Here is a 19,622-nt window from a genome sequence, read left to right as displayed (position 1 = left end):
TGGCCGCGCAGGAGTCAGAGAAGGGACATGCCGCTGCTTCCGGGAGCCACTTGAGGTAAGTGCCGCCCAGAGCCTATACCCCTGAGCCTCTCTCCGCGCCCCAACCCCCTGCCTCAGCTCTGATCCCCCTCCCGCCCTCCAAACTCCTCAATCCCAGCCCAGAACACCCTCCTGCACCCCAAACCCCTCATCCCCAGCCCCACCCCAGAGCATGCACCCTCAGCCGGAGCCCTCACCCCCTCCCTGCACCCCACTCCTCCGGCCCAGCCCAGAACCCCGTCCCGCACCCTGAACTCCTCATTTCTGGCCCCACCCCAGAGCCCGCACCCAAACCCCAATTTTGTGAGCATTCATGGCCCACCATACAATTTCTATTCCCAGATGTGGCCCTCGGACCAAAAAGTTTGCCCACCCTGACCTACAGCCTATGGCTGCAATATGCTATACCTTCCTGGAATCTGTTTTGTATCCGAGTTCTTGCATGTCTGCAGCAGTGCACTTAACACAATATCATCATATCTCCTCCCCAGGACTTTTCCACTCTGCTTCCCTGCAGAGTTGGAGAAAGTAACTTCTTCTTGGCTGCTAGTCATTAGGAGTTAATGGTCCAGTTGCTGGGTCTGCCATTCACATGTGTTAATTCCAGCCAGTTCTTGTTAAGATACCTTGTTCCAACCCAGACCCTTTAGTCTATGGTACATCTACGCTGCAATAAAAGACCCATGGCTGCGGCTGGCCTGTGGCAGCTGACTTGGGCTCAGATTGTGGTGACTAAAAATTACAAAGCAGACATTCAGGCTGGAACCTGGACCCAAAACCATGCTTAAGAGGGTGGTTCCAAACCCATACACTGAAATTTTCAGCCCTGCAGCCCAAGCTCTATGAGCCCGAGTCTATTGATCTAAGCTCTGAGACTCAGTGCCACGTGTTTTTTATTGCAGTGTAGATGCACCTTTTGTGACATCCAGCTATATGTCCAGATCTGGAATCAACCTTACAGTAAGGGCTTGTCTACACTACTGAGCCTTTGCCAGTATAGCTATGCCAGCAGCGGCCCCTGGTTGAGACACAGTAAGCCAACAGAAGGAGTTCTGCTGGCATAGCCACACCACCTCCCCAAGCAACATTAGCTAAGCCAACAGAAGCATTCTTCTGTTGACCCAGTTCCATCTAAACCAGGAATTCTGCCAGCATAGCTATGTCAGCTAGCGGTGTGTGATTCTTTTCCACACTCTTAACCAGCACCACTTTGTAGTGTGGGTGCAAGTATCACCACTCAGTGGGTAAACTGAGTCACCCATACTGTCAAAAATACCACCAAAACATTCCTGCAATCTCCACAACATTTTACAGACATTGGTATGTGTTATAAGTGCATTGGAAGGTGTTATAGGTGGTTGTAAGCCAGAGATATAAGCAAATGATTGCTATAAATTGTCTAGCCAGCAGCTCAATCATTAATCATTTATTAAAACATCTACTAATCATAGGCAGCTTATAAATGGAATCAATAAAATGTGCCCACAATAAGATATGCATGAAATCCAAAGCAGGTTGAAGAATGAACCATGATCACTGAAATGGGGGGGAAAAGGGAAGAATTGTATATTAGTCTTATCTATCAGTCCAATTAATAGTCAGTAGAACTGGACTGGTAACCAAAGGACTCAAATCTCCCATTATCCAATTTATAATGCTCGCCTCCACACACAGTTAAATCCCTATGACTGCAAATATAGCTTCTTTAGCCATAAAACCAGCTTAAAGAAATTTAAGAAATATTTTAATGCTGAACAGTACTATAAGCTTTTACTCACTCCGTTTGGCTGTGGTCTTTTCCTGAGAGCACACTTCGTTCGTCTCGTCCAGTTTAGGAAGTCCCCTCTCTTTCGATAACTGCACGTTGACATCTGCCAGTCCAAACTGTCTGCTCCTTTCAAATTGCTTGTGTCTGTTTTCCTTTTGAATCAGTGACTTCCTGCGTGCAACCTTTGTTCTAAGCGTTTCTGTGCTCAGATCCTTTCTATATCGATTGGCAAACTGGGGTGTAGCAGCCATCTTAACTATCCTAGAACAAGTTTATAAGGAATTAGGAAATAAGATAAATGATCAAGTTCTGGTTTATTGTAATTTTACATTAAAGCCTTTAAAGTAGCCACTGAAAGCTTCCAAGTACCTCATTTTTGTTAGAGTTTCAGTAATGGCTCTTCACTACAACCATATGCATCAGACACTAAAAATACTTTTAACCAGTGGATCCTAAGCCACTGGCATCCTACTGGTCTGGTAGGGTAGGCTTTTGCCACCGGACTGGTACTTGCCTGGCTATCCTTACTGGGTGGTGTCCTATGCAACCACACCTATTCATGCTAAGGAATCATACAAGTAAACCAAAACACCGTAGAAGCTACTTAGAAGCCATTGACAATTTAGATTATGACCTTGTTGGGGCAGGTGTAGATAAATCTCTGCATTAAACATCTTCACATAAAACTTTCATATGACTTTGTATTATGCCTCTATTTTCATATAACTTTGCATCAGATCCTTATATAGAAAACTTTGTATTGAGCCTTGGTATAAAGTTAAAAAAAAAAAATGTCTTTTTGCTAGGAGTAGAATAAGATCTCTCCCCCCCGCTTTTAATCAATTGCCCTGTTAAATGAATGAGGCATGAATGAGCAAGGCCTGGAAGACAAGCACCTTCAGACAGCTAGTTGGAGAGGGGATGGAAGCCAGACCCAAGAACAATAGAACTAGTCAAGTGGGCTCACTAAAGAAAAGCAGACATATTGACAGCCTTGGGGGTTAGAAGCAAGCACCTTCTTTTGAAAACACCCTCTTTGAACAGCATTAGGACAACACCCAGAAAGAAGCAGTACCAAGGACCAAGGGACACAGACTTTGAATCTGGTATAGATTTGCATGAGAGGGAAGCTGCTATAAATGTGAGGTGTCTTGCACAGGACCTTGGGTCTCGTCTTGTCAACATGGGAGCATGGATCCGGACTGGCAGAAGCCTGGCTCCACCCCTCCCCCATCTAACTCACCTGGCCATTGAAGTTAAGGGGAGCAACTAATTGGTAACAACAACAAGACGGAGTATGCTTGTGTGTGTGTGTGTGTGTGTATGTGAGTGCATGAGTGTAATATATATCATATGCATATGATACAGTGTTGATTGATACATGTATTACCAATAAATGTGGCGCTTTGCCTTATTCCCCCTGAAAAGATCCTGTGCTCTATTTTAAGTACAACACAGGGACCTTTTGTGTTGTGAGAGTTCCTAGCACAATGGGGCCACGACAGTTGATTGGGGCCCATAAATACTACTGCAATACAAATAATAACTAACTACCATCATTGTAGAGAAAAAGTGGATGAGGTAACATATTTTATTGGACCAACTTCTGTTGGAGAAAGAGACAAGCTTTTGAACTACAGAGATCTTCAGGTGTGGTAAAGGTAATCAGAGTGTCACAGCTAAATACAAGGACAAATTGTTTAGCATAAGGAGTAAACATGTTCCAAGAGACCTTTAAGATGAAGCAGGCAACTAACACCTCTGCAGTCATAGAACAAAGGATGGTTAGACCTGGTCTAGGCTAGAAGATTAGGTCGGTTTAACTACGATCAGTCAGGGGTGTGAAAGATCCATACCCTTGAATGACATAGGTCAATTGACCTATCTATCCCCCTGTAGACAGCGCTAAGTCGATGAAGGAATTAGCTACAGCCTCTCAGGGAGGTGGATTACCTACGCCGATGGGAGAACCCCTCCTATGGGCACAGGTAGTGTCTACACGGAAGCACTACTGCACCACTGTAGTTTCAAGTGAGGACAAGCCCTTAGTATGTTAAATTGTTGTAGTGAGTCACAAAACAAAACCAGCATCTCTGCTGAGTCCATGATTTTTGAGAGTCTAGCAGACTTAAGAATTTAAACTCCCAGGCTCATCTTTTGAAGGTGTTGAGTAGGTTTTCTTTGAGCTTGATGGTGACCACATCCTGAAAGAAATCTTTCTTGAACCCCCTCTTCTGGCCTACAAACAACCCCTCAACCTCATCATCACAAGCAAGCTCCCACAGACCAGGACACACCAACTCAAAGCAGAACCAGTCCCTGCCAGAACAACAGACGCAAAATATGCAGACATATCTCCACTGCTGATCAACACCCCCACAATACATCTCTCAAGATTTGTGGGTCCTAGACATGCCGATTTGTTAGTCTCCAAGGTGCCACAAATACTCCTCTTACTTTTCACGAAGTGATGGCTCCCTATCTGACTTTTCAGTCCTCATACTCAAAGAAAACCCGCACACCTTCAAAAGACAAGCCTGGGCGCTTACATTCATAACTTTGTTATGACTGCAGAGATGTTAATTACCCACTTCATCGTAAATGGTTCTTGGAAGATTTGTTTACCCCTTATGCTAAACAATCATAGAATCATAGATTATTAGGATTGGAAGGGACCTCAGGAGATCATCTAGTCCAACCCCCTGCTCAAAGCAGGATCAATCCCCAACTAAATCCCCAAATGGCCCCCTCAAGGATTGAACTCACAACCCTGGGTTTAGCAGGCCAACGCTCAAACCACTTCCTTGCATTTAGCTGTGACAGAGTAAGTACCCTTTCCAGACGGGAAGAAGAGCTCATCTCTTTCATCAACAGAAGTAGGTCCAATAAAAGACAGTACCTCACCCAACTTTTACCTCTCCTATTCTGGAACCAACACAGCTACAACAACACTGCATCCCATCACTGTAGTATTTTGGATAAGGATCCTTCCCCTACTTTACTTGTGACCTCTATGTGCAGCATAACCCGGGCCCCAGTTGGTCATTACAACGGATGCTTCTGATACTTATACATGGTCTAGTCAAGTCTACACTCCACCCTGGGCTGTTCAAGGCTGGAGACTTCAAGTTGAGGGTCTGGACGTTTGTATTAAAGTACACATCTGAACCAGTGGTGGGTGAAAAATTCATTGCTATTTTTCTCTCTGCAGCAATCCCCACCCCACGTTTTAATCCCTCACCCCACGTTCAAAGCAGCAACTGCAAACCACGCCGGTGTTAACTCGGCAGGCGGCAAGCCACACAACACACTGTGGTTTTTTTTAGACCAGCATCGGCAATTGTGTGGACGCCCCAGGCAGAACCGAAAACGGCGACAGTGATAACGACCCCGCAGGGCTTCGCCTCCCCAGATGGCGACGAGCTTGACAAAGGAGGGGCACCGCTAGCCTCGTTTCACAGGTGGGGAAACTGAGGCACGGCACGGTGAAGCCACTGGCGCCAGTCCCCCAGCAGAGCCGGGAAGAGAACTGCCCCCTGGAGCTGTACGCTGGAGTTAATGTCCCCCCTGCCCTGCCCCCCAGGTCACCTCCCTTATTGCAGGGTAGCCCCGCCCCCCTTGGCGTTAACGGCTTCGCCTCGCGCTGGATTTTGCGCCCCCCGGTAGTGAAACCCAGCCGGGGGGGGGGGAGGGCACTGCCAGGGAACAGAGCCCGTCCCGTGCCGCCGCCGGGGCTGTGGGGCGGAGGCCGCCCGCCGGGACTGTCAGGAGGGGGAGGGGCTGGCTCGACCCCTCGAAGGGGCAGGGAGCGGGGCTGCAGCCGAGGGGCGCCGCGCCACGCCCAGCCCTTCCTACCTGCGCTGGGCCCAGAGAGACCCCAAGTCCCCAACGCCTGCACGACCCGGCGGCGCGCGGATCAACCACCCCTTTCGCTGCCCCCGGCTCAATTCAAACCTCACCCCGCCCACCTCATTGGCTGAGCCCAGCCCGCCGGCGGCCGCTCATTGGCGTCACCGAGCCTCCCGCCGGCCGCTCATTGGACACCGCGAGCTCTGGGCCTGCTGTTCACTGGCTGTTCAGAGCCTCTCCCGCGGGGTCGGTCATTGGTTAGCAGGCGCGTGCCAGCCGCAGAAGCCCTTGGGGGAGGGAGGCGGGAGTGGTCTGTGATTGGTCGCGCCACGGGCCCGTGGGGAGGGGGACTGGTCTGTGTGAGTAGCGCCCCCTGACGCCGCAGGCGGGAGCTGCGAGGCGGTGCCTCAGTCCCGGCCCGGGGGGGCACTGCCGGGGCGGGGCAGCGTCAGGGGTCTGCCCAGGGGGCGCTACCGAGCTGCTGGGCCCCCGATCTTCCTGCCACCTGCCACCAGCCCCCGCTCTCTATGCAGAGTTTGGGGAGAAGCTGGTGTCATGGCCTTGGAAGTGCAGGGCTGTCCTGCACCTTGCGCAGGGTTTGCGGTTAGATTCTCTCACCCCCCCCCAACTCCATATTCTGCATAATATGTTTATAAACGTTTTGTGGAGGGGGAAGGGGGAATTGTGCCTGAAATCGATAGTATCCCCTTTAAGAGCAATAGAGGATCCAAAGGGTAGGTGTGAATTGGGTGACACTGACAGTACAGAAAGCAATAAGCTCTTCAGGGCAGGGACTCTCTTTTTGTGCTAGGTGCTGTACACACAGAACAACGGGGTCCTGGTCCGTGACTAGGGTCCTAGATGCTTCAGCAATACAACTAATAAAAAAAACCCAACAAACAGGAAACTGACCTTTAAGACCTTTCAATTCTGCTCCCGTTCAACACTAGGCAACAATATATACTGTAGTTGGGCTTAATTTTGTAAACAACAAGGCAAAGGTAGGATTTTCAGAAGTGGTCAGCGTTGGCCTAACTCTGCTGAAGTCTTTTGAAAATCCCACCCATAGCATGTTATGTGTCCTCCACATTTCTAATTTCCCACTCCACTCACATACGCAAGGCCTGACCCCTATTTTTTTCCCCAGTAATCATATCCGGAAGAAACTGATGTTCAATTGTGAAAAGGCGGTTTGTGTTTAATATGATTCTTACATATGGAAAATGTATCAACAACAGAAAACTGAGCCATACAACATTCAAAGATAAAAGTAGCCGTTCAAAAATCAGCCACATGGTGGCATTGCAAAAATGTAGCCTGTGGATTGAAAAAACAATATTGCCAAATAGGATATTGCTAAGTTTAAGACACATTAATAAGCATAGAACATAGACATCTTTTGCAGGCACTGTAAGAATGTTCCTTTTAGCATCTCAATCCAGCATGCCATCAGGCTTTATAATTTCAGCTTTCAAACCACAAGAAAGTTGTAAGAAGTTCTGAAGGTATTGAGCCCTATACATGTTTATAATGGATCAGCACATTTTTAGCTGCACTTGGGTACAGTTATGGGAAGTGATGGGAACAGCAATACATGGATTAGACACCAATTACTGTGCTGAGCCACAGAGCTGCCTCCCATAGAAAAAGTTATATTCTCATAGACTCATAGACTTTAAGGTCAGAAGGGACCATTATGATCATCTAGTCTGACCTCCCGCATGATGCAGGCCACAAAAGCTGACCCACCCACTCCTGGAATAATTCTCTCCCTTGACTCAGCTGTTGAAGTCCCCAAATCATGATTTAAAGCCCCATGCTGCGGAGGAAGGCGAAAAACCTCCAGGGCCTCTGCCAATCTACCCTGGAGGAAAATTCCTTCCCGACCCCAAATATGGCGATCAGCGGAACCCCGAACATGCGAGCAAGATTCTCCAGCCAGACCCTCCAGAAAAAAGTTCTCTGTAGTAACTTTTAATATCCCATCATTGACCATTGTTACTAATTACCAGCAATGGCACGTTATTGACCTATTGACTAAAATCACGTTATCCCATCAAACCATCCCCTCCATAAATTTATCAATCTTAATCTTGCATAATGTAAGGTTGTTTCTAGTTACCTCACAATGTAACATCTGAAAAAGTTTCAACCTGTTTGTCTGACTGTATAGACTACTATTGATTAGAGCTTAAATTCCATTCCGATGTCCTATCCATTGGACCACAGCATCTCTGCATGCTAATAGCAACCCTGGCAAGAGCACCATGATCTTTCCACTAGTACACATATTCATGCGGGAAAGGATACAAACAACAAACACTCGGCCCTAGGATCATGGTGGATGCTATGAATGCATAAGCAAGAACCTTATTTCTAGTACTGGTGTCATAGTGTCCATAGCAGCTATAGCCGGTAGGCCAAATTCACACCAGTGTAGTTATCCTAAAGATTATTTAGATTCTCTGTCTAATAGAAAAAAGCCATGCAATGCAACTATATAGCCCCAATTTTTTGTTACAAGCTGATAAGCACAACTGAATGTCACTTGTCCCAAACTGGCTTCTAATGAATAATTTTTCTGGGAGGGGAGGGGGGGCAGTCAGGGTATTTAATGATAAATATAAAAAGGATTTTGCAATTTGTTTACTTCCCTAGCCATCTGGCACTTTTGCATTTCAGTAGCCTTGGACACTGAGAGAACAGTAGATAAAACAAAATAGTCCTATCTTATCAGGACCTGGAGAAATGTAACTCTGTATTTATAGGATTAACCAAGTCACTATAGCTCTTGTATGGCTTCCATCTTAATTAAGGGTCATGTTCCTCAAAGCATTTCTTTGTTGCATGTTACTAAATAGAGCAGTCCTTTATCTCCTTTTAATTTGCTTTCACTGTGAACCAGTTGGCTGCAGCAATCCTGCCCAGCCTCAGTACTGGAGGTGCTGCTGATGGAGCAATGGAGACATAAAAGACATGTTTGTGCTGGGAGAAGAATCATTTTAACACATGGTAAAATTTCTAAAACGCCTGAAGCCCTGGCCTTGTCTACACTAGAAAATTAGTTTAGCTACATCAGTCAGAGGTGTGGAAAATCCACCCACCTGAGCAGTATAGTTAAGCCGATCTAAGTCCCCATCTAAACAGCGCTAGGTCCCATTGACCTAGCAACAGCCTCTCAGTGAGGTTGGGCAGAGGCGACGCATGGGGGGGCATGCAGGGTCAAGTGCCCCCTCCCGATTGGTCTGCCGGGAGCGGGGAGGGAGAGGGGCTCTGTCCTTCTATCCCTGCTCCTCTCCCGCGGCACGTTTGGCCCCTCTCCCTGGCAGCCAGGTGGGGAGCAGGATAGACATGGCTGGGAGGCAGCCCCAGGCTCAGCTGCTGGGGACATGGGCTGAGCATGCTGGGGGGGGAAAGGGGGCTCCAGCTTGCTCGGCCCCTGTCCCCAGCAGCCGAGCCCAGGCAGGGAGTGGGCCACCACTGCCTCCCAGCCAGGCTCTCTCAGGCAGAAGTGGCTCCGTCCTGCTCCCCGCCCCACTGCCAGGGCAAATGTGCCGGGAGGAGGCGCAGGGAGAGAAGGACAGAAACACCCTTTCCCCTCCGCAGATAACGTGGGGTGGGGAAAGTGTGGTGGCCCCAGGCTGGCCACACGGTGTGGGGGTTACTGGGCAAGGGAGACACGCAGGGCGGTTATGTGTCCTCCCCTTTAGATTGTGCCTCCCACTCCCCAGTATGGGGAGGCACCATTCTATACTGACAGGAGAATTCCTCCCGTCACTGGAGGTAGCTTCTACATTGCAGTGCTGCAACAGCGCAGCTGTGCCGCTGTGGTGTTTTAAGTGTAGCCAAGCCCATTGTCTAGGAGAAAAGGTGCTTTTTTTCTTCTTCAGACAACTCAGTGAAGTTATCTCTACTGAAAATTCCATTTAGTACTGTAAGCAGAGTCAGGATGAGCTCTACCCTGACATCTGGTGGTGAATTATGGCGAGTGTGGAAAAGAACTCCAGGGGCTGATCTTGTTTGCATAGGCACACCCACTCGCCTGGCATGAGACAACAGCAACTGATAGTGGTTACTTTGGATGGGGTGGGATCCCCAGTTTCTCTGTTATTGGGGCAGGAGGAATAAAGTGTTGTTACCCTGATTATGTGAATCAAGGACAATGAAACTGTTTTATGACAGAGTGTTTCACCATCACCTAAGTAGCACTCACTAGACGAGGGACATGGGTTCCACAACCCAGTGAATTGAGAGAGGATGGGGATAGGTATTTGTGCTGGATGATATGGGCTCCCTTTTGAGGGCTTGAAACACCAATTACACCATTTTCTCTTTCCACTGTTGAATATCACAGCTAACTTTGATTCTATTAGGAGTCTAGTTACAGGCTACTGAGCTGAATTCACTTTAGGCCAATGGTGCACCAGCACTGGGGCTCCCCTACTATGAGCTGAAATCATAAAAAAGCTAAAATTATTAAGAGCTGAGATCACTGAGTGCTGTGTTAACTAGTGGGGGAGCCTGAAGCTATATTGCTAAGCGGCTGGCGGAGCAGTTTGCGGGGGCGGCTGGAGGAGCAGTGAGTGGTGCGGAGCCTTGCGGGGACGGTTGGAGCGGCCCAAGGAACGGCGAGCGGAGCTGTTTGCGGGGACGGCTGGAGCAGCTCACAGGTCGGTGAGCGGAGCCATTTGCGGAGACGGCTGGAGCGGCTCACAGGTCGGTGAGCGGAGCGAAGCAGCTCGAAGAGCACAGCAGTTCGTGGGACGGCAGGAAGTGGACTGGCTCGTGGTTACGGCTGCGGCGGAACCCCAAGGAGAGATGGCCAGCTGGCCTTGGATCACGTAAGGTGCCCCTTAACACCCTGCGTGCCCCCCTTTTACTCTGGGGCTGCACTGACCAGGGACAGAGACTTTGGGGGTTGTTGGACTTTTGGGACTTTGGGTGGTTGCTGGACCCAAGAGACTTTGGGGGTGTTGGACTTTGGGGACTCTGGGTGATTTTTGGGTTGCTGGATTCAACAACCAAAGGGAAAGGACACAGCCCCATTTGCTGGGGTGGGTCTTTTGCTCATGGTTAGTGTTGTGAATCCTGTTTGTGGTGTTTTTCCAATTTAATGCTGATGTCGTTTACCTCATGTTATTAAACATTTTCTGCTACACTCAGACTCCGTGCTTGCGAGAGGGGAAGTATTGCCTCTTAGAGGCGCCCAGGGGGTGGTATGTAATTGTCCCAGGTCACTGGGTGGGGGCTCGAGCCGGTTTTGCATTGCGTTATTGAAACGGAACCCCTAGATACAGAACCCGGCCCTTGTTGCTGCCAACTTAGATGGGCAGAAGGGTTACAGTACCAATACAGACATATTTTAACACTGGGAAGGTGATTAATCATTGAAACAATTTACCAAAGGTCGTGATGGATTCTCCATCACTGGCACTTTTTAAATCAAGATTGGATGTTTTTGTAAAAGATCTGCCCTAGGAATTATTTGGGGGAAGTTTTATGGCCTGTGTTATACAGGAGATCAGACTAGATGATTACAGTTGTCCCTTCTGGCCTTGTAATTTGTGAGCATATGAAAACACCTAGGCTATAACTTGATGGGCTAAAATTGAACTATAGGTGTTAAACTGTGTCTAGTTTGGTGTTAAGTGGGGTTTTCAATCAAGTTAAACTAGCTTCTATTCTATATATGTTCTTGTATAGCTCTCAGCCCCAGTATCTGAGCACCTTCCAGGAGTGCATTAAGTGATGTGACTAACATCTGTCACATACTGTTTAATCTCTCATCCCTTCCCTAACGGAAGAAGCGTTTGCAAGTAGAGTGTCTTGTTTTGGTGTTTTTTTCTGGGGTCAGGGGGAGTGGGGCCTGGGTACAGTATATTAGTTATTGTTGGGGGGCTGTATGTGTACCCCCCTATGGGGACATCACCTGTGGATGGTGCTGGCATGAACAAAAAGATGCACAGTTTACATTAACGTAATCCTCTTCAAACAGGACTATGGTAACATGAACTGGGTACCTTTTAGTTCATGCTGGCAGCATCCACACAGGGCAGTTAGAGCACAATGTTTTGGTGTGCTCTGCAATCCACTCCCCCGTAATCCACACTGCAGCACCATACAGACAAGTCCTTTGTTCAGATAAGTGTTTTGTTGGTGAGTGCAGCATTTGTTCCTGGGTTTAATTCCTGCCTCTCCAACAGTTGTGGAAGGGAACCAAGGGGGGCTGGGCTTAGCTGGAGGCAAGTAGGGTTTTCTCAGGCACAGGACTTGGGATCCATTTAGCCAACCTCGGGCCGCCCCGTCACAATTGCAACAAAGGTGTGCTTTTTACATCAAGATAGATCAATCGCAATAGCTCTTGCTGTAAACTCCTAGTGGAGGCAAGACACTGCAGTCTTCACCTCAATGGAACTAATCAAGGCTAGCCAGCTGTGGGGTGTAAACTTGACTTTGACTAGTTACACTGAGATAAAAACAACACATGTTGCATCTCCCCTGGAATTGTACATTGAAAAATAATTGTATGTTAAAAAAATAACCCACACTTTTTTGCAGTAAAGACATAGCCTCAATTATGGGGGGAAATCTTTTTTTCCCCTACTGCTCTAGACAAAGTTTAAATGATTTAGGAGCCTAAAGTCCCATTGATTTTCAAGTCACTTAAGCACTTTTGAAAATTTTACCTAACGTCTCTTTGGCCTGGTGTACACTACAGAGTTAGGTTGATATAAGTCTGGAAGCATCTACACTATAATGTTCTTCCTGCCAATGTAAGTCACCCGCTATGCCAACCTAATAACTACACCTCTGCGAGAAGCATAGCACTTAGCTTGATGTAGTTAGGTTGACGCAGTGTCCGTGTAGACATTCTGTTGCTTACATTACCTTACCCGTGCTCGGGGGTGACCACCGGAGCCCCGTGCTGACAGCTGGAGTTCCACAATGGCCTACTTATGTCAGCGCAAGCACTCCTGGTGAGGACATGCACCGCTGGCAGAGAAGGAGCATAGTGTGGACATGAACAGCTGATTTAATTACTTCAGTGGCTGTAGGTCGACCTAACTTAAGTCGACTTCATTTTGTAATTGAAACATGTCCTTTCTATGCTGATGCTGTCTCTTTTAGTGTTTTGTTTTTCCTTGATTCTTCTATTTGAGAAGGTGAAGGGGAAAGGGGAACTGGTTTCAAGATCAGTCACATAAAATGAGCACTTTTATAGACACACCGATCCCTTTCAATAAACCAGAGTCTATAAAAGATACATCTGACTCACAATATTTGTTGACATTTTAAATTATGCACTTCCTGTTTCCAAAATTGGTCAGATCTGCCTCATCATGCTAACAGGGAGAGTAACAGTCAGTCAGATAAATATTAAAGCTGTCACTTATTTTAGACACTGACAGCAACTTTGACAAGTTACTTTCTTACCCACATCACAAGGTGTAATTTTAAGGTCATCTCATTCCAAATTACCAGATACTTTTTTTTTTAACTCATCATACAAGACGTACTGGACTTACCAGATATAGGCTCTGACCCCACAAACACTTATGCACATGCTCAACTTTAAGTATGGGAGTAGTCCAACTGACTTCAGTAAAGAACTCTCACGCTTGATGTAGGATTGGATCCTGAAATCAGTGGCTTAACTGTATGATGAATTTGGGCCATTGGGAGTTTTGACTGAGTTAGGACTTGACAGATCTTTGAATTAAAAAAAAAAAAAATTTGCCAGAGTATATCATTATTCAACTCATGTTTTATCTTATCTGTGTGGGAGCAGGAATTTGCCTCTAGTTATGAAATTTCACTGATCATGCTGTCTGTAAAGGTTAAAAAGTATTGTGGCGTATCAGACTGGTTCAGGTTGATTTGCAAAGGTCTTTTGATGAGGATTGCAGCAATGTTTGGTTCTGCATGCTGTTGTATAAAACAATTATAATTGTATAGTGGCCTGTATGTACTGATTTGTATTTAAAAAGTCTGCATGAGGATTATATTTTCAAGGGACTTCTATCTTCACAATCACTAGTAAAAACTGCTCAGGATATGTTTACGCTAGAGTTATTAACCTCAGACTAATTGATCATCAGATCACATTTGTGGAGGCTAGTATGGACACTCCACAATATTTGTCACCTAGAACAAATGTCTGAGGTTTACCCTGGGGTGATCTAGATACACTATATATACAGAGTTTTTCCTTATAGATCATCAGTTTGAATCCAAACATGGCCAAAAGTTGTGGCCTACAGGAAATACGCTTGAGTCCACTTCCTTGTAGGCATATGTCCCCCTCAAAAGAGGCCTTCATTGGCACTCTCAGCAAAAGGGATCAACAAATGGATGTCCAAACATACTGGGCTTTCCTCTTCTAGAGATAGTCCTTGCAGGCACAAGTAAGGTGCATTCATGGGGGGCGGAGGGGTGTATATAAGGAACACAGACATTTTAAAATCATAGAAGTGTAGGGCTGGAAGTGACCGTGAGGTAATGTAGTCCATTCCTCTCATGCGGAGGCAGGATTAAGCCATTTGCTTAACCTGTCCTTAAAAACCTCCAATGACAGGAATTCCACAGTATCCCTAGGTAACCTGTTCCAGTGCTTAACAATCCTTACAGTTAGGTTAGATATTAAGAAGAACTTTCTAAGTCTCCTTAGCAGCTAACTAAGCCAATTACTACTTCTCCTACCCTCATTGCACATGGAGGACAACTGATCACCATCCTCTTCATAACAACATTTTACATATTTAAAGACTGTTATGTCCCCCTCATCCTTTTACTCTCTAGAAGGAGCATGCCCAGTTCTTTCAACCTTCCTCATGGGTCATGCTTTCTAAACCTCTTACTTTTGTTGCTCTCCCCCAGACCCTAATTTGTTAACATTTTTCTTAAAGCATTGTGCCCAAAACAGGACACAATAGTCCAGCTGAAGTCTCACCATTGCTGAATAAAGCAAAACAATTATCTCCAGTGTCTTGCTTTAGCAGGAGCACCTTGCTCAGCTGATACCTCTCTGACCCTGCCAAATGAAAGGTTACTGTCTTGCAGGAACTTTTTCCCCAGCATGCCTTTCTGGGGCCAGGGCTTCTACATTTGTAAAAGGCAAACAGCTGCTATTCGAAAGGGGTCATTTTGTAATTGCTCCTTGAGTTCTAGCTAGCAAATATTCTTATCACAGACTAGTGAGGAGGGCTTTAAACTAGGTTCACCGGGGGAAGGAGACCAAAGCCCTGAGGTGAGTGGAGAAATGGGATACCGGGAGGAAGCAGGAGCAGGAGAGTGCAAGAGGGGAGGACTCCTGTCTCAGACTAAGAAAGCGGGACAATCAGCGCGTTATCTTAAGTGCCTATACACAAATGCAAGAAGCCTGGGAAATAAGCAGGGAGAACTGGAAGTCCTGGCACAGTCAAGGAACTATGATGTGATTGGAATAACAGAGACTTGGTGGGATAACTCACATGACTGGAGTACTGTCATGGATGGATATAAACTGTTCAGGCAGGGCAGAAAAGGTGGGGGAGTTGCATTGTATGTAAGAGGAGTATGACTGCTCAGAGCTCCGGTATGAAACTGTAGAAAAACCTGAGAGTCTCTGGATTAAGTTTAGAAGTGTGAGCAACAAGGGTGATGTTGTGGTGGGAGTCTGCTATAGACCACCAGACCAGGGGGATGAGGTGGACGAGGCTTTCTTCCGGCAACTAGCAGATGTTACTAGATCACAGGCCCTGGTTCTCATGGGAGACTTTAATCACCCTGATATCTGCTGGGAGAGCAATACAGCGGTGCACAGACAATCCAAGAAGTTTTTGGAAAGTGTAGGGGACAATTTCCTGGTGCAAGTGCTGGAGGAACCAACTAGGGGCAGAGCTCTTCTAGACCTGCTGCTCACAAACCGGGAAGAATTAGTAGGGGAAGCAAAAGTGGATGGGAACCTGGGAGGCAGTGACCATGAGATGGTCGAGTTCAGGATCCTGACACAAGGAAGAAAGGAGAGCAGCAGAGTATGGACCCTGGACTTCAGAAAAGCAGACTTTGACTCCCTCAGGGAACAGATGGGCAGGATCCCCTGGGAGAATAACATGAAGGGCAAAGGGGTCCAGGAGAGCTGGCTGTATTTTAAAGAATCCTTATTGCGGTTGCAGGAACAAACCATCCCCATGTGTAGAAAGAATAGTAAATATGGCAGGCGACCAGCCTGGCTTAACAGTGAAATCCTTGCTGATCTTAAATGCAAAAAAGAAGCTTTCAAGAAGTGGAAGATTGGACAAATGACCAGGGAGGAGTATAAAAATATTGCTCAGGCATGCAGGAGTGAAATCAGGAAGGCCAAATCACACTTGGAGTTGCAGCTAGCAAGAGATGTTAAGAGTAACAAGAAGGGTTTCTTCAGGTATGTTAGCAACAAGAAGGAAGTCAAGGAAAGTGTGGGCCCCTTACTGAATGAGGGAGGCAACTTAGTGACATAGGATGTGGAAAAAGCTAATGTACTCAATGCTTTTTTTGCCTCTGTCTTCACAAACAAGGTCAGCTCACAGACTGCTGCACTGGGCAGCACAGTATGGGGAGGAGGTGACCAGCCCTCTGTGGAGAAAGAAGTGGTTCGGGACCATTTAGAAAAACTGGACGAGCACAAGTCCATGGGGCCGGATGTGCTGCATCCAACAGTGCTAAAGGAGTTGGCGGATGTGATTGCAGAGCCATTATCTTTGAAAACTCATGGCGATCGGGGGAGGTCCCGGATGACTGGAAAAAGGCTAATGCAGTGCCCATCTTTAAAAAAGGGAAGAAGGAGGATCCGGAGAACTACAGGCCAGTCAGCCTCACCTCAGTCCCTGGAAAAATCATGGAGCAGGTCCTCAAGGAATCAATTCTGAAGCACTTAGAGGAGAGGAAAGTGATCAGGAACAGTCAGCATGGATTCACCAAGGGCAAGTCATGCCTGACTAACCTAATTGGCTTCTATGAGGAGATAACTGGGTCTGTGGATGAGGGGAAAGCAGCGGATGTGTTATTCCTTGACTTTAGCAAAGCTTTTGATACGGTCTCCCACAGTATTCTTGCCAGCAAGTTAAAGAAGTATGGGCTGGATGAATGGACTATAAGGTGGATAGAAAGCTGGCTAGTTCGTCGGGCTCAACGGGTAGTGATCAACGGCTCCATGTCTAGTTGGCAGCCGGTTTCAAGCGGAGTGCCCCAAGGGTCGGTCCTAGGGCTGGTTTTGTTCAATATCTTCATTAATGATCTGGAGGATGGCGTGGACTGCACTCTCAGCAAGTTTGCAGATGACACTAAACTGGGAGGAGTGGTAGATACTCTGGAGGGTAGGGATAGGATACAGAGGGACCTAGACAAATTAGAGGATTGGGCCAAAAGATACCTGATGAGGTTCAACAAGGACAAGTGCAGAGTCCTGCACTTAGGATGGAAGAATCCCATTCACTGTTACAGACTAGGGACCGAATGGCTAGGAAGCAGTTCTGCAGAAAAGGACCTAGGGGTTACAGTGGACGAGAAGCTGGATATGAGTCAACAGTGTGCTCTTGTTGCCAAGAAGGCTAACGGCATTTTGGGCTGTATAAGTAGGGGCATTGCCAGCAGATTGAGGGACGTGATCATTCCCCTCTATTCGACATTGGTGAGGCCTCATCTGGAGTACTGTGTCCAGTTTTGGGCCCCACACTACAAGAAGGATGTGGAAAAATTGGAAAGAGTCCAGCGGAGGGCAAAAAAAATGATTAGGGGTCTGGAGCACATGACTTATGAGGAGAGGCTGAGGGAACTGGGATTGTTTAGTCTGCAGAAGAGAAGAATGGGGGGGATTTGAGAGCTGCTTTCAACTACCTGAAAGGGGATTCCAAAGAGGATGGATCTAGACTGTTCTCAGTGGTACCAGATGACAGAACAAGGAGTAATGGTCTCAAGTTGCAGTGGGGGAAGTTTAGGTTGGATATTAGGAAAAACTTTTTCACTAGGAGGGTGGTAAAGCACTGGAATGGGTTACCTAGGGAGGTGGTGGAATCTCCTTCCTTAGAGGTTTTTAAGGTCAGGCTTGACAAAGCCCTGGCTGGGATGATTTAGTTGGGAATTGATCCTGCTTTGAGCAGGGGGTTGGACTAGATGACCTCCTGAGGTCCCTTCCAACCCTGATATTCTATGATTCTATACACTCAACAGGACTGCTAACTCAAGTTAAAAACATCACCACCCTTGAGTTAAGGGTTTCTGAGTGGATTTGGACTGAAGTGAAGGACAACACTCAACTTAACTTTGCAGTTTTAGGCTATGGCTACACTAACACCTTTGTTGGTAAAACTTTTGTCTGTCAGGGGTGTGAAAAAACACACATACCCCAACTGGTGTGGACAGTGCTATGGCAGCGAGAGATGCTCTCCCACCAACATAGCTACTGCTGCAGATGGCAATTTATACCAAAACAAACCTTTCCCCCACTCCACAGTTTCTTCACCCCCTTGCCAGACTCAATAGTTCTTTCCAAAGCTTAGATCCTGCTTCCTGGTGTTTCCTCAAGCCTCTGCTCCTGAACCTCACTATGGGTCATTCCAGCCAGGCCTTTTCAACTGCCTGGTGTGGAGAACCCCTTTCCTTCTCTTCTCTGATCCTAGAACATCTCTGGATCCCTTATAGAAGTTTTCCTCTCTTGCTCCTTTAAGCAGGGAATATCTACTATGCTCATTGTAGGAATCAACTACCAGACCTGTCCTTTCGCTGAGGGAGTTGGCTCTTATAGGAAGCCCACACACCCAGGCTACCATCAGGTTATCCTGGTCAACTGACAACTGCAGGCAGAGGCAACTCGGGGGGAAGGCATGAGGGGTCACATGCCCTCACAGATTTCTGCCAGGGTGGGAGTTGGCCTGAGCATGGCTGAGAGGGCTGTGCCTGGGAAAGGCACCAGCACCTAGTACTCTTGCTAGGAGGCTCCTAGAGCAGGAAAAAAGACTAACTAATCATCTCAGACTGCAGAACCAAGCCCAAATCCATCCCTTGGTGCTAGATAACTAGGCACGGGCATGGCTGTGCCCAACTCCTGTAACACTCTTCACCTACATTAGGAGAAAGGTTGAATTTAGATTAGTTTTAACTAGAATATGTTAGCTAAACCCAACCTAAACTAACCACTTTTTCTAGTCTTGACAAAGCCTAGGACTGTAATTACTTCCAAGAATCATAAAGCAACAAATCTTTCTCTGAGTTACTGCCTAAAGCTATCACAAGCAGTGCAGCAACTGCAGGAATGATATAAATAGGAGCTAACGAGCAACACAATCAAACTGGAAAATACAATGTTTAAGGTATTTGTCAGTATTCTCATAGCCCTATGGTTAGGGCACTCACCTGGGATGTGAGTGCCACAGATTTGAATCCCCACCCCCTGATTTGGGGCAGAGACTTGAACTCACATGTTCTAGGTTAGTACCCTAACCAGCTGGGGAGGGGGAGGGTTTGCTCTCAGTCTTTTCTGCTGAAGCTGTCCCACTTTGTATGAATCATTCAGTATGTATGGGAGTAAGAAGCTGAAGCTGACTCTCCTTCTACTTAACCACCAACCTATAGAGCCAACCTCTGGCTTGCTCTCTCTAGCCCAATGAATATTTAATTATGAATACAAAGTGCCAGGTGGGGGGGGGGGGAGAGTAAGACCCCTGGGTCTCTCAATGCCCAACACTAAGATGGAGGTAGTGAGTTCCCCGTGTCTTGCTTGGCCTGGGGCGGCAAGCAGGTGTTTCTCAGTGTGTGCAGTGGGCTGGTACCCCTATGGCTGCCAGTGCATGACTATGTGTTTGTGTGTGTGTCCACTGAGGCTCCCGGTGCCTGGCACTGGGTGGGTGGCTGGGACTAATAGTTCCCGGTGCCTAGCACTGGTGTGTGTGTGATTTCTCCCGGTGCCTGACACGGGGGGATTGGCAGTTCCCGGTGCCTGGCGCTGGGGGGC

The 19,622-nt window shown here is 47.2% G+C and overlaps 1 protein-coding gene across 4 annotated transcripts in view; it reads right to left on the bottom strand.

Moving 5' to 3' along the window:
* Positions 1-5,733, bottom strand: part of DLGAP5 (DLG associated protein 5) — a 53,897-nt gene extending 48,164 nt beyond the window's left edge. For all 4 annotated transcript variants that reach the window (XM_026654157.2, XM_026654156.2, XM_026654158.2 and 1 more), the window contains exons 1-2: positions 5,663-5,733; positions 1,818-2,068 (exon numbers count right to left, since the gene is read on the bottom strand). In XM_026654157.2, coding sequence (XP_026509942.1) covers positions 1,818-2,058 — 241 coding nt within the window. In that variant the 5' untranslated portion in view covers positions 2,059-2,068; positions 5,663-5,733. The remainder of the gene's footprint in view (positions 1-1,817; positions 2,069-5,662) is intronic.
* Positions 5,734-19,622: the final 13,889 nt, after the last annotated feature.

Source organism: Terrapene carolina, unplaced genomic scaffold (assembly GCF_002925995.2).
Source record: "Terrapene carolina triunguis isolate 2854851 unplaced genomic scaffold, T_m_triunguis-2.0 Scaffold189, whole genome shotgun sequence".
NCBI lineage: Eukaryota > Metazoa > Chordata > Testudines > Emydidae > Terrapene > Terrapene triunguis.
The sequence above is the reverse complement of the archived record's forward strand: the minus strand, read 5'-3'. Positions and strand labels throughout refer to the sequence as shown.